This window comes from Venturia canescens, chromosome 11, assembly GCF_019457755.1.
Source record: "Venturia canescens isolate UGA chromosome 11, ASM1945775v1, whole genome shotgun sequence".
NCBI classification, from domain to species: Eukaryota; Metazoa; Arthropoda; class Insecta; order Hymenoptera; family Ichneumonidae; genus Venturia; species Venturia canescens.
In genome coordinates, this window is record NC_057431.1 from 3,756,946 (window position 1) to 3,773,056 (window position 16,111).

The following is a 16,111-nucleotide window of genomic DNA, read 5'->3' on the forward strand; positions in this document are numbered from 1 at the left end:
TGGAGAAAGGATTAAAAGAAAAAAAGAGAAAAAAAAACCCATATTCCTTCAGTGTAGAGGGCCATTATAAATATGTTCTCCTTCTGTAATAATTTAACACCTATTTCAAATACATGCGAAATATACATATAAATGATCGTATGTTATGTAGGTATATATACATTAGGACATGACTCACGCGGGGGACCACCAAATGAAGAAAAAAAAAACGAACAGAGATACGCAGATTCGTTTCATTAAGTTTTTTATCACGTGTATCGTTTCGAAGACGATAAAGAGAGAAAGAAGATGTTACTACTGCAGTTGTCACGTGTACGTACGTTCGGTTTTTTTTTTTCAATGATTGCTCAAATGCTTTTTCTTGCATCCCCTCATCATTTAATAAATAAAATATGAAAATGACTATTTTCCTCCCATACAATTTCAGTATTTTTTTCTCTTCGAAACAAAATCCGTTCACCGATTTTGGATCTTTGGAAAAAAAATAAAATTATTCGGGAAAAAATAGATGTATACAGGTAATATCCAGATAAGAAACGACCCACAAGAGGCAGCTTATTCGTCCTAAGTTCATTTTATTTTACAATAATTATAGTTATATTAATTATTTGGGCACGGAACTAATTTATTGGAATTGATAATCATACGGAAACTGTCTGTACCCGGATTAGCCGCACTTGTCCCAATAATGTTTTTCCATTCGTCTTTTATGCATCGTCGACGCCAAAAAATATAAACAACGAACAAAGACACTACCGTAGACTTAAACAACTAAAACTATCACACGCTCATTCGGGAATGACGAATAAAAATAATTCATGGGGTATTTTTCTTTTTTCTTTTTTCTTTTTTCTTTTTTCTTTTTCTTTCTATAATAATGAAAATCCTTAAGTCGAAAAATGTCATGTTCGTTTCTTTCGCCTCTCATCATACAAAAAGAACTTTAATGATTTATAGCCGTTGAATGAATGAGCTTGATTTTTTAATTCCTATCGTCTTCTCGTTCTCGTATATATTTATTCTCGAAACTTCACCGCCATCACACGGGAACATGGAATAATAGACCATTACTTCTTCGTTCGCCTCTTTTTCGAACCTGCTTTGTGTCTTTTGTGCTTTTTCGCTCTTCCCCCAAAGTCCTCGTCTCAAATGTTTATTAACCGCGCTATCTCTTTCGCACTTTCTCCGGTAAGAATATTCCTATGGTTGCCGTCGAGCTCTCGCACGCTTACAGTCTCGTCGCATATCTGCAAGCAAATGGAGGAGAAAAAAAAAATGAAATATTGTCATCGCACGCTTCTTGTATATTCTATATCAAACTTACCTCCGTTAAACCGTAATCGTCGTTTATCGAGAGAAAGTTTTCCTTCACTTTGAACAAAGTGATCGGACCCCGAAATTTGCTTGCGGGTTTATAGAGATTGGCCACTAGTAATTTTTTGAAAAATAGGGTTGCCGCGTCTTTCAAGTCCGCGACTTCGAATGGCGTTCCGCTAAGAAGCTCCAACATTTTTTCCATCATGGCATCGTTGGTTTTGAGATCCTTCAGTGTATTATAAGCCTGTGCGAGTAACGTCGTCAAAATATAAATGTAATCCGAGATAAGCGACAAGAGTGAATAAAAAGAGAATTACCCGGGCAAAAGTGAGGTCAGGATTCAATTCTCGGGCGAAGAAGGCAAGAGCCTTGCAGAAACCAATGCTCATGAGTTCGCTTCCGGTATCAATAACATTTTTGCCAATGGCCGCGGATTGTAGTGTAATATACTCGGGTGAGCCATCCAAGAGGTAAAGCGTACACCGTTCACCCCGTGCTTCGAGCTGAAGGGCCATTTCGAATGCGACGCATGCTCCGAAAGAATATCCGACGATCGTGTACGGTCCTTTGGGTCGAAGGCTCTTCATTTGGGCAACGTGAAACTCCGCTAATCCCTCCATCGATTCGACAGGTACGTCTTTGGCGCACTGGAGTCCCCATACAGGTCGATCGATTTCAAATGCCAAAGTTTTCATAGCGGAAACGGAGCCCTCGATCGCATGAACGAAGAAAACAGGTTGAGCCTCGTTTTTGTTGCTGGCAGCGGCCCGTGATTCCAATTGTACGAGAGGTTGTTTGGGTACGAGCTCGTTGTCGGAACACCGGAAGAGAAGAGATTCGAAATTTTGTATTGGACCTGACGAGGGGATTTCTTTTTTTGGGGAACTCGGCAAGCTTCCACCAGGCTGCTGTTGTTCACCACCGGCGGTACTAGCTCCGATTGACATTTCCCGGAGCTTACCGAAAGTCAAACCTCGAATTTCCGGGGCGGAAAGTACAAGATCGTAATGTCGTTCCAATGTTTGTTTTATTTCCGTCCCCATTAGAGAATCCATTCCTAGATCCGCCAGGCTATTGTTCGAATTTATATTCGTCACGTCTTTTATTCCCAATATGTTACCAACCGCTTCCAACAAGCCGACCTGTTTCGCACTGTTACCAAGATTGTCTTTATCCGACAGGACCATACATGCCAATACCGGATGGGGTTGTTGCAGGAACGTGTCCATCGTTGCGAGACAACTCGAGATTCGTTGTGGCAACGTACCACCGATTTCCGTGTTATTCAGGCCCATCATTTCTTCATTGTTGTACAGAGGGGGGGGGAAAAAAGGAAAGAAAAAAGAATGAAATATATGAGTGACCGGGGTTATTAAACACGCGTTTTAATGGTACCGCTTATTCGACTAATACTTACCAAGAATGAGGCCAACGTCGCCGATCGCGCCCCACTGAATCGCCAATCCGGGCAATCCATTCGCCTGTCGATGTTCTACGATTCGCTCCATGGCAGAGTTGGCGAGTCCGTAATTAGTCTGTCCGAGGTTACCGCGTCCGCACGAGATGGACGAAAATACAACAAAGTAATCGAGAGCGGGACACAACCTTCTCGAAACGGTGTCCAAATGTTTGGTTCCATCGATTTTTGGCAAAGCAACAGCTCTGAAATTGGCTTCGTCCTGATTCTCGATGAGAGCGTCCCGAAGAACAGCCGCAAGATTGAATATACCACCGACGGGAGCAATTCTGTTTGCTTCCGCGATAAGTTTTTCAGCTCCGCTCAAACTGGTTACGTCCGTCGTAGATACGATTACCTTTATTCCCATTTCCCGCCAGCGACGAATGCACAATGCCTGATAGCCGGTTCTAACACCCGAGCGAGATACGAGGACGATGTATTGAGCTCCCCGAGTGATCAACCAGTCGGCTAATTCGAGTCCAAAGCCTCCGAGGCCACCAACGAGAACGTAAGACTTGTCGGGATTCATATAAGTTCGTGGAATCGCAGCTACGGTTTTGTTGCCCGGTGGAAGAAGCGTCGACTTCATTTTACATTCCTCCTCCTCCTCCTCCTCCTCCCGTATTTTGATCAAAACTTTACCAATGTGTTTACCGGTAGCCATGAATCTGAAACCCTGCTCGATCTGTTGTTCCGAGAATACCGTGGCCGGTAGAGGTTTTACCGCGCCGTTTTTAATTCCTTCGCTGACGAGTCTCACAACCTCCCTTTTGTCGGCGCTATCGGTCTCGAACAGAGCATCCAAAAGGATACCGTGGAAGCTCGTGTTTTTGAGGAAGAACGACATGCCCAGAGGACTGTCGTTGGAAAGATCGAATTTACCGATTTCGAGGAATCGTCCGTCCTTGGCGAGACAACGTACGCTCGCACGAAGTTTTTCCTCCGCCAAAGAATTGAGAACGACGTCAACTCCGCGGCCATTCGTCTCGGAAAGTACGAGCTGTTCGAAGCTCGTGTCGCGAGAACAGCCGATATTATTGTCGGTCAATTGAGGGAACGTTCTTTTTATAAAATCTCGCTTCTCTTGGGATCCGACGGTCGTGAATACTTTGCAACCTGCATGAAGGGCGATGGCTATCGATGCTTGACCCACTCCGCCCGATCCCGCGTGTATAAGAATGCTTTCGCCCGGTTTTAGACGTCCACGAACGACCAGGGCGTAATAACTGGTCGCGTAACATACCGGTATCGTTGCTGCCTCTTCGAGGCTCCATTTATCCGGTACTTGCCACATGAAACCCGGATCGGCCAAGACCGTAGTTGCCAATCCTCTTGCGGCTACCATTCCCATAACCCGACGACCCTTGCTGTCGCGTCCCGTAAACTCTAAACCCAAAATGCAATCCTGACCCGCCAGATCACCCGGCAAAGCATCCGGTGGTAGTTTACCGGTTGCCAGCATTATGTCCCTGTCGAGAATAAATCATCATCATCATCATCATCATCATCGTTATAATCGATTCGCGATTCGCACCCTCGAATATACCTACCGAAAGTTGAGCGGTGCGTAATAAACGGTACACAATTCCGTGTTTGGATATTTCTCCGGTCGATAATAACTGAGGGGTCCTTCGATCCATCCAAGACTACTGAGGTCACCTCTGACAAGAGCATTTACATAAGCGTGCTCGACCTGCAAAGAGGGAGCGTCGCTCTGTTGATCGAGCCGTAAATGACGATAACTACCCCACCGTCCGCCCTTGAGAACATTCGCCATCAATTGTTTGTCCAATTGTTCACTGTAGAATTTTGAGCTCGGATTGAACTTTGGAGCATTTTTGTCTTGAATAAATACGTAACGCGCGTTCATCCCTCCAACTTCGCGTCTTATACAATTCATAAGACCGACGAGACCGAGTAATTCTTCACCTTGGCTAACGAGCAGTACTTTTTCATTCTCAGTTTCTGATTTTTTTAATGCCGCTTTAACACCCTCGAGCCACGAGAAATTTTTCTCCGTAATCTGAATGATTATCGGTTCCGCGTTGTTTTCCTCCTTCTTCAAAAGTATATAACTCTTTCCGGGAGCCGTTTGCTTGGCGACTGTCAAAAGGCCCGTTCCGTTGACGATCGACTTTGTCTCAATGTTGTTCGCACCGCCGGTCTCCTCGAGAAGCGCGTAACCGCCCAATTTCAGGGAACTCGCTAGATTTTTCAATATTCCTGATTCACCGTTGCTCAAGACATCCGCTGCGACGACCAATTGTAGATCTTGACCCACCGGCGCTTTCCTTACGTCTCGGGCAACCGTATTCATTTTTAACTGTTCGGCGAGCGCGGTATAGTTGTCCGTTAGCATCGAGGCTATTTGTAGCTCCACCTGCGTTAATCGCAATATTATTTTAGCAAACAACCGTGACGAAAATAAAGAAAAAAAAAAGAAAAAAAAAAAAAGAAAAACGGAGAGTACGACTTACGTTGATATCGGGCTGCGAGTGGAAGATATCTACGACGTGAGGAGCGAGAAGGGCCTCGGGATTCCGATCCCCGGTAACCTCGACAGCTTTGATCTTCAAAGCGCCGAAATTCTCGAGGACAATTTCCAAGAGAACGGTCAACGCGTGAGTCTTGGCTTTATCGGGATCTTCAACGAGAACCTGAGAATTGTCATAAGGAACGAAGAGATATCTCTCGTGTTTGGGCGAGGATTGAAGCTGTTGTCTTCGGGGCGCCAGGGATGCTTTCATTCCGCGTAATTCGATCCCACCCGATTTGATTATGTCAACGTTCGAATAATTGTAAACGGGGATACCCTCGTCCTTGAGCAAATTAGCCGCCAATTGTTTGTGCTTGAGGGGGTTAATGGCGGTATACTGGAGGCGCGTTGGTAAATAAAGATTGCGGGTATTTTTGCCAAGAATACCGAATTGCAGCATCGTGTCGATAAAGGAAACCCAATCTTCGTTCCAAGCGAGCTTACCAACCGATCCGCGATTGTCCGAAGTTTTTATTCCCTGAAATATTCCGGTATAATCGTAACCGCGCAGACGAAGATCCTTGTATACGTCGGCCGTGGATAGAGGTGAGAGCGTTTCAGGATCGGTAATTGTGGATGATGACGGTGGTGGTGGTGGTGGTATCGGTAAATTCAATTGATCCGTATCGATGTTTTCGGAGGCTCGAATTTTGCCAATTACGGCGGGCGTTCCACCTTCGCAGATCTCAAAATCGCCGGTACCCTCGAATATGTTTATGAAAAAACGAACGGGGGTACCTCCATCTTTCGACATAATGGTCGCTCGCAAAAATTGTACGTTCTCGATGACGACCGGCAAATTTTCGTAATCGGTGTTTCTAAGCTTGGCGAAAGTTTTCCATACGAGGGTGAGATAACCGGTTGCGGGAAAGAGAATTCTACCGTCTATCGTATGACCGGCGTAATGGGCGTCGGTCTCTTTCGAAAGATCAATTTCTACGAGGGTCCGGCCGGAATTGCCGGAACGTCCAGAAAAATCAGCAACGTCCCACTCGACCGAATGATCCCATTTTATCAAGGAGCCCAACATACGAGTGCCTCGTCCAACGGGATAGCTAACCGGTGGATATAGCCTGCTGATGATAGGTTGGCCACCGGCGTTATAAAATTTGCCAATACTCGAAAGGAAGAATCCAAGATTGTCGGTGTGATCGCGCTTGTTGAGTCCGACATTGGTTACCGTGTTGGGCAACGAGCGACGAAGAATAGCTTGGAGCAAGCAGTGAGGCGCTATCTCGACGACGATAGCGTTCTCGGGTACGCGTTGGATCGCCTCGTGAAACAGTACCGGTGACAATATATTGTTTACGTGATAAGCCGGCGAGCTGTACTGAGCGAGCGGGGTGCTCCAAGCGCTCTCGGGTAACGAGCTCGAGATCCATCTCGATGAACGCGGCCTCGCGTTCGGTATTATCCTCTCGAGGTACTCCCGTAGTTTAGGTCCGACCGAGGCTATGTATTTGCTGTGAAAAGCTACCCCGGAGCTGTCGACAACTTTGGCAAATATGTCGTTGCTCTTTAGGCTCTCGACGAACATTGCTATAGAATCGACCGGGCCGGAAACGGTTACGGAATCGGCGCCGTTGTAACAAGCGGGAAATATGTCGGGCGGGCAACGTTTTGCCGTATCGTCCCAGCCGAGGCCGACCGCGGCCATCGCTCCCGGCGGTAATTTAGCCTCCTGAATTGATTTACCACGCCAATAAGCCGCCAATACCGTCTGTTCCGGTGTAAATGTACCGTCCGCGTAAGCACAGCCGAGCTCACCGACCGAATGCCCGACGATACCGTCCGGTTCGATGCCCATCGTCCTCAATACATCCACCAGAGCCACCTGAATAGCCGCTATCGAGACAAAACTGTACAGTACGTCCTCGAACGTCTCGTTCGTACCGTTGTGCACGAGCTCCAACAGATCGACGCCTTCCGTTTTAAGGGCCTCGGCGCATCTTCTAAGGGCCCTTTGAAAGGGCTCGATCGGCCACATCTGTCTACCCATACCGGCCCATTGGGATCCCATCCCCGAGAATACGTACCAAATTGGTCGTTTTACCGATGACACCGATTCACCGGTTATCTCGCGATTCGTATCTCCGCCGAGAATCTCGTAACCCCTCCAACCGTGTCCCGCTATATTTTTCTCGTGCACGCCGCGTATAAGGGAAATAAATTCATCGTCGTTCTCCTCCTGTCTCGTACGTTCGAGAAGATAATCGACGGCCTGTTCGGTACGCCCCGAAACGAGCACAATTTTTGGTATTCCAACGTTAACGGGGACCGGTGACAATTTCGGTTTGAAATTGCTCCGTATTAAAATATGAGCGTTCGCACCTCCGAATCCGAAACAATTTATAGCGGCGAGGCCACCGTTCCAGGCTGTCGGCCGATCGACCACCCGTATTCTTCCGTCTTTCAATGCCGGTATCTCGGGATTCGCCTCTTTGAAGTGTAAATTTGCCGGTATTACACCGGCTTCCATCGCGATCAATACTTTTGCGAGGGAGCAAAGACCGCTCGTAGGCTCCGAATGACCCATGTTCGATTTAACGGATCCGAGGAGCAACGGATCCTTGCGATCTTTGCAAAATAAATCGGCGATCGAGTTAACCTCTTCCGGATCACCGGCTTTGGTACCGGTTCCGTGGGCCTCGACGTAAACGACCTCCCTCGGATCGATACCGGATTCGGCGTATATCTCCCTCATGAGTCTGTTCTGCATCGGACCGCTCGGAAAGGTAATACCTTTGTCCTTGTGCCCATCGACGTTCGTCTTTGAGTTAACTACCGTTCCGTAAACTCGCTTCGCGTCCCGTGATTTTTGTAATAAAATAACTACTATCGCCTCGGAGCGGACGTAACCGTTGCCGGAAGCGTCGAAAGCTTTGCACTCACCGTCCTGCGAGAGCATGCCCAAACGATGAAATTGGAGGGAGCTCGTAGGCTTTAAAATGAGATTGCTGCCTCCTACGATCGCCGCGTCGCACTCGCCCGTTCTAATCGCAAGTATTGCCTGATGCATCGCGTAAAGCGACGATGAACACGCGGTATCGACCGCGAACGAGGGCCCCTTGAGATCGAACGTGTACGACAAACGATTCGGGAACATTGCCCGACAACATCCGGTAAGACCGTAACCGTTGACCTTGTCCGGATCGGCGGTCCAATATTCGTCCGACTCGGAATCCGAAACACCGATAAACACACCCGTTCTCGAACCTCGCAGATCAACAGGATTTATTCCGGCATCTATTATAGCCTCGTGCGTACATTCCAACAATAATCTCAATTGAGGATCCATTACTTGTGATTGCTTGGCGTGAACTCCGAAAAACGTTGCGTCAAAGTGTTTGAGATCCTTGAGCTTTCCCGTACGCGCTGGCAAACCATGAAGATTTCGCGGCCATCTTCTCTCGTCGTCCGTCACCAAATCTATTCCCTCGAACAATTGATCTTTGAATTCTTCCATGTTTGACGATTCCGGCAGACGTCCGGACAATCCTGTTATAACGATATCGTTCTCCATCGCGTATGCCCCGTCGCCGCCACCGCCACCGCCACCGCCACCGCCGTTCGTCGAACTTGGATCCCGTACTATAGGTGCGTTCGCCGCACTCTCGAATCTAGCTGGCATTTTTCAACTCGCCTTTTCTTTTCTTTCTCGCGATTCTCGCGATTCTCGCGACTTATATATTATTTTTTCGTAAATCCCTCGGGGCTATATTCAATACACCTGAAACAAAGGAAAATAATAAATCATATTTATTACTCTATTTTATTGGCGCGATTATCGTTAACCGGCCCCGCGGCGCGCGCTTTCTCATGTCACACCTGAATAGGTAGAAAAAAGCCGGGAGAAGCGCGGTAATTGCAAAATTGCGCTTTACTCCTGTCGCGTCGTGCGAGTGAATCGAATTACTCAATTAAAGTCTCTTTCTCTTTCTCTTTCTCGCTCAACGGGTCAATTCGGCCCAATTGCGCGAACGACCTCGATCCTTTTGTTCGCGCGCGCGTCCATATACTAATTCCAAGTACAATCTTTAAACTCTGCTCGTCCGTAACGTCGGTCCAGCGTTGAAAGCGAAGAAAAATATTCTATCGGGGCATCGATCCGGATCAAAAGTTGACGCGCACGATCGTACGACCGCCGCCGTTCGTTTCGATTCCGTGCAAAAAATCACGATTCCTCGCGATAATTAATGCATCAAACTCGAACCCGCTTTGAATTCTTAAAACGCGCACGCTTCTTAATTACCGGATGCACCTATTGCACTTGTTTGAAGAAAAAACAAAAAAAAAAACACAAACAATTGCGCGCGGCTTGGAATAAATTAAAAATTGCTAATGTAAACGCGCGCGCGCGCGCGCTCGTTGAATTTCATTTGACACCGGCGACGAACGCGCGAAAAGTTGCCAAGTATACGTAATATACTCGAAACGTCCGAGAGAATTCGAGCGTAGAATCAATAATTTATAACGATCCAACCGAGGCGCAATCTCAATAAATTGTCTTCTCAATATACCGTTCGTCAATTTTTCTCTCATCTTCGAACATTTATTTCAACGTTATTTTATTAATCGTACTCGCGGCGACGAACAAACACGTCACAGATAATTCAGATGGAGCGTCGTCGTCACTTTGGTACGCCCCGATAGCTTATGCATACATATTTCATATCTTTCGCGTCGTTATTTCTCTTGACAACAAAAAAAAAAAAAAAAAAGCAAATAATGCATCTCGGACGTCGCATACGTGCGTGCATGACCATAACGTATTTATTAATTCCTTACTTTTTTTTTCTCTCGTCGCGTCAATCGCGCCCAAAAGATTTCTAGAAATGTCCTCTTTTATAATTTTTAAAATATAATACTCGTATATATATATATATATCTTTGAATGTATGACCTTGTTCCGCAAACAACTCGCAGCTCGAGTGACCGATAGCTGTTCAGACTTCGCTATTTATTCTTCGTACCATTCGGAAGAAAAAAAATCTTTAAAACGAAGAGAGGAGAGATAACGATTAAATATCGGCAACGGCGACGGAGACTCGGCGGCTCGCTCGCACGCTCGCACGCTCGCACGCGCATATACGCATATGGTAAGAGTTGTTGGGATTACGAAATGATCGTGACCCCGTGAACAGAGGGTTGCGCGAGCGAAGGGCAGCCTTGCTCGAGTTCAAGGTCAAGAGGAAAAACTGACACGCCGCGTTGGATTCACGGACGCTCGCGAGCGCCGTATAATAAAATAAAATATATGAAAATTTTGCATCGCGCAACGATACCGCGCGCAACAAACACCAAATATTCGCGATATATCATCGCATTCTTGTAGAAAAATTTAAACACTCGTCGTAAGCGAATCGAGCTCGGGCTCCAACATCAATCTATAATAACATGCGCGCGATAACGATACGGCAACGCTCATCCATAAAAATCAATAAACGATAGAAATTTTTTCAAACAATCGATGCAACTTAACGCGCGTAAAATTAACGCGCAGAGTTAACGGTGCGACGGTGACAACGACGACGAAGAAAGAGAAATGAGAAACTATATATAAAATCTATCGCGCCGCTAGTATTATCGAGTCTCGGTAAAAAAATAAAAACGTATAAATCTCCGGCATGGTACGTAGAATCGAGCTTGATGCGATGCGTCATAATAGAAACGGTAAGCTCTCGCTTGGCATACACGCAGCGCGATTCAATAGTACTAGCAGTAATAATTATCCGCATAATCGCTGCTCTTCCCTATTCACCCTCAATTGCAATCTCATTAAAACTCGATTGATTATGAACGAGCTTATCGCGCTTGTCAAATTGTAAAAGAATAAAAGAGCAATTAAAAAAGGTATATAGTATCGGCGCAACGTGAGATTCGTAGTAGCGTTTTCGGGGTAAATGCATCATCGCTGCACCGTCGCGCAATATCCGCGACTTGGAAATCGATAAGAGGCGTTGACGCTGACACGGCGCGGCGCGGCGCGCGCACCGTGTGTATATCAGGTGCGTCCAACTATCTCATCGCAAATCATACGCGAGATATAATCATCGTCTATCAAACTCTCATTTCACAACTCTTACTTCTTTAGATAAATCAATCTTACGCATTTCGTTTTTAGTCTCCACAAAGACCACCCATCATATGTTGTTTCTATTTAACCAGCATACGTATGATGATTTTCCATCAGTCGAATTTATATACCTGCCTTCACGATAATCCATTAATTTTTCCTTCTCTCCACCTCCAGCTTTTCGATAATGCCAAATTCATTTATTCCTCATGGAATCGTATATCCCGGAATTCATAAGCGGTGTCGATGAAAAAAATCGATCGCCATGCAATAATCCTCAACGGCTTTGTGGGAGCATCGATCGAGTGATTTTTTATTACAAAAGATCGTACGATACGCGAATTCATTGAAAAATTATCACCGTCGCTGCGCCTCCTCATCGTACACGCACGCCGGTAAAATTGAAAATTTATACGATAATATTAATAAATTGTCAATATACATAAAATTTATTAAAAATAATTAAAATCAAGCGATATGATTTTTTTTTTGTTTTGAATCCTGCGCTATGGGATTATGTATGTATGGTATATGAATTTGTCCGCTGCGCCACGAAGCGTGCTCGCCGCGAGAATCTCCAGTTTGAACGAATAATTAACAAATTCTCCTTCCTCGAACTTTCCATACGCGTCCCTCCGCGATAGAACAATATAAAATTTTAGACAAATATCTCGACGAATGAATTTTGAAATTTTATCATTATTCTCGCGGGATCGTAACCTTCTCGCTTCCGCTGCTATATGATGAAAAAATATGGAAATATGAAAATTAGACAAATACGTAATGTGGATTCTTGCATTCTTGGCGCAAATAAACGCTCCATTCAAGATGTAACCGCGTTAACTCGTGAATAATAAATGAGCGAGCGAATGAGAAAGGTCGTTTCAATGTATACTAATAAAAAATAAAAAAATTGAAAAATAAAAATAAAAAAAAAATACGAGGAAACTCGAATCGACCGTTGTTACCTTTGTACTTTTTTTTTTTTTTTTATCAAACGTCTACCTCATAGATTTTTAGGACATTGAGCCCGTGTATGCAGCGGAATGGTACGGCGCTACGACGACCTTTTTTTCCGCTCTACGCCCAACAACGCGATCATCTCCTTAGACCTAAATATTTATCGCATAAACAAAAATGAGAAAGAATTAGTGTCATCGCGGTCTGAATATGTAAAAACGACCGTGCAATTGCCATTCGACCGATGAGGAACGTTTGACGGAAAAATATGTTTAATGAAATCATTGATTTTACAAATCGTCTTTTTCTCCTTTCTCCACAAATGGTAATAATGATAATTATTGAATTTATATATAGTTTATAAATAAAAAGAAGAGAAAAAACACAAGCACCGAGAAGAAGGAGGAGGAAATACGAGAATCGTTTGAGCCACGCGCGCAGTAGTAAAAACTGTTGCGGTAAGACGTGGCGTGAGACATCGGAAGAGGCAAAAGGTGGGGAGGAATAATCCCTCCCCCTCTCGTTGCACTCGAGAACTCCAGGCTGATCGTACTCGCAACTCGCACACTCACGCATACGATACTCTCTCGGTCGCTCTTTCGAACCTTACTATTTTTTTTTTCTTCTTCTTCTTCTTCTTCTTCTTCTGATGAATTGTCATGAGATACTCATCGCGCGCGTCGATCCAAATATTCCCCTCTCATCACGAATCTCCAACGTTTTTCTTTTATCTCAATTTAGGACCAATTTTATCTTTATCTCTCTTTCTCTCTGGTTGATGCTCGTTCAAAGCTCATTCAAAAATTTCGTCATTACTCTTTCTCCGGAGATCTAGGCGATTCAACATTTGCCAAACAATTGCGTCAATCGCGAATCAGCTGTTTGGACAAACCGCCGCCGCATATTCGTTTGCGAAATAATTAATTTCAATTATGTGCCTCAAGGAGGATACAAAGGTTCCTTCAAGATTAATCATGGAACTCGAGGGCCAAAAAAAAACCAAATGCAACGATAAAAATGAGAACGAGAGAGTCGAAATAATGAAAATTAATGCGTTAAATTTGAATCGACGAAATGAATATTCGATAGCCCGTTCGACAAAGTTCCGGCATCAATAAATTCCAAGAGCGAACAATTAGTACACGAATAAATAAGAATAGGCTATCGTTGTATATATACAGAAAGGTTTTATATTTGCGGTTAGATATAAAAGCAGGAAAGAAAGAAATTGAGCGCCGCGTTGTCCCGGGTCGGTGAATTTCTCCTATACAATGGTAGATTTAACTGTCGCGAGGTACCGTAACCGAGATATAACAATAATACTGAATAACAATAAGAGAAACGAGCCCGGGGCAATAAACACCGCGCTGATTCAACAGTCAGACACTCTCAGTCGTCATAATAAACACCGAGACCCGAGGAAGATACGAGATCTTTTGCCGTTTCACCATCAAATTTGATAGTTCGAAAGAAAAACAAGCGATTCACCCTTCGAATCTGAGCTTCGAATTCTAGGGCATTCCGATTTCCGTTTTTCATGAAATTCAAAAATCCCGATGGAACCTGTACCGCTGCGACCGAACGACAATAAAATGCCTGGAATATGGTAATTAAATTTCACCTATACAACATATATACTCACCTTTCGCGTTTTAATAATTTCCGAAGGAGTTGAAATTCTCGTAACAACTCGCGCACTAAATAAACCAACCCTCTTTGTTTTCCGAATGTGCCTGCCTCTTCTCTCGCACCTTTCGTCGTTCTTCGAGAGCCAGATCACGATGCAGCAGGGTACAACAAGATATATTTCTCTTCTTTTTTTTCCGATTCTCAAAGCAATTTATTTGTATCCTGCTCGGTGAGATAATTTGATTATACTTAATTATTACGTTGTGATACTGAACGAGATTTTTGGTATTTGAAGAAACTGATGCGAGGAGGGCTCAACGACAACGCGATAAGGACGACGTATCGGACGTATCGGACGTTTCGACAAACCGGCACGAACGTCACGGGCGCGTCGCTAAGGACTAGCTGGCGTCTCACGAACAGGCATCTCGTTATTATTGAATTGGACCGGCACCGTGGTCTGGCATCGGACCATGTGGCCTCGACCAATAGAATCCCGTGTTCCAAAATGCGCGCGGGCATGCGCTCTCTATAACGGACGCCCTGCGTTACCAAAGCAAACTATTCTCTCCCCTCTCCTTATTCTAGTATTCTATAGGCATACATATACGTATACACGCAGCGAATACACTACTATACGGACTCGTCATCGCGCGGGGTGGTATGTATGCATCGTCGTACGGGATAGAAAAAAAAAAAAAACAATCAAAAAACACCGTTAATATTTAGAAGAGTGATCTTTCCGGAAAATGTTGTTAATTTTTTTTCATTATCTTTTGTACCATTAGTATATAGAGGCATCTCATTTATATGCGCATGATATATAACGACGATGCATATAATCGCGCGTCGCGGATCGGAGAATTTTCGCGTATCAACGCGGGCGAAGACGAACTAAGAAAAAAAATATAAAACGTGCAAATCAAATTTCATCCTTCATTGTTCAACGAATAATTATTCGTCGTACAAGTATAACACCCTTCCCTCTCCTGCGAGTATTCTTCACTCGTTATATATTTGTTTTTTCTCCCAGAGGCGCACATATTATTTTTATTTCCTCTTTAAAAATATGACAACGCGTGCGCAGTCGCATATGCGCGGGACAGTGCGCGAAATAATTGTAAACCTGCAAAAACTGTTGAGCGATTTTTATCAACTTTGACAAGTTCCGTCGTCATATTCGCTCGCCGCCCCCGTCATATTCGTATTTCCCACCGCAACTAGATAACCGTTGAAATCTTTTTTCGAAATATTTGGCAATATTTTTACAGTGCCAGTTTATAATTTTTTTGTTTCTTTCACAAGTCCAAAATCGCGGCTGCGCACGCGCGTGCAACATATAATTACAAAAAATATTTATAGGTGTCTTTTCGCATCGATCGCGGGGGAGAATATTCGCTATAAATGCTCATTACGAAATACGGTAAGATTATTTTTCTGATTCCGTGGCTACTTTTCACATCGCATCCAATAATTAACCGATAAAATTGTAAACGAACAATCGACGCGCCGTCGCGCCACTTGCATTTGTATAATGGATTGTTTTGCGACAAACAGATAACTTATTTTGGTATGATAATTGAGGACTCAAAGAGCGTATATATATACGGTCAATGCGTAATACACGGTACAAAAGCCCTCTTCAACTTTACGCTGGACCATGTACTCTCCCAATAACTCCCAATTTTCCCTTTCTTTTTTTTTCCAACACATACGAGCGGCGCGCTGAAACGTCAACGGTGAACAACCCCCTCCGCTGCGCCGCCACCAGCGCTTGCGTAACAATGCGCGCGCACTCGCTCCAACGAGAATCCTAACCTAAGTGTCAATTTCACCGAGTCATTATATATATCGACAGTGAAAGCGAAATAACTTACGCCCGGTTATCGAATTAAACGAAAAATAAGCAATTGTATGAATGTAAAAAAGAAAAGATGACCGTCATATGCGTTTATTGACGATATATATTCGCGGCTATATTTATATTTATTAGAGCGCGTGTCCAATTTTTCTGTCAAACTTGATTATAATCGAGTTATAATCGAGTTTATACCGTTGCGAATAATCGCGGTGAGTAGTGAGACTAGAAGAGGAAAAAAAAAAAAAAGCAACCATCGCAACATCCGACAAAAAT

At 44.4% G+C, this 16,111-nt stretch overlaps 1 protein-coding gene across 1 annotated transcript; it reads right to left on the reverse strand.

Annotated features, from left to right (window-relative positions):
* Positions 1–555: 555 nt before the first annotated feature.
* Positions 556–14,364, reverse strand: FASN1 (Fatty acid synthase 1). Its single transcript, XM_043432101.1, has 7 exons — positions 13,991–14,364; positions 5,254–9,042; positions 4,327–5,156; positions 2,735–4,245; positions 1,635–2,617; positions 1,325–1,561; positions 556–1,247 (listed from the first exon to the last, which is right to left on the reverse strand). The coding sequence occupies exons 2-7, from the start codon at positions 8,941–8,943 to the stop codon at positions 1,146–1,148; spliced, it is 7,353 nt and encodes a 2,450-aa protein (XP_043288036.1). The 5' UTR covers positions 8,944–9,042; positions 13,991–14,364; the 3' UTR covers positions 556–1,145.
* Between the last annotated feature and the right edge of the window lie 1,747 nt (positions 14,365–16,111).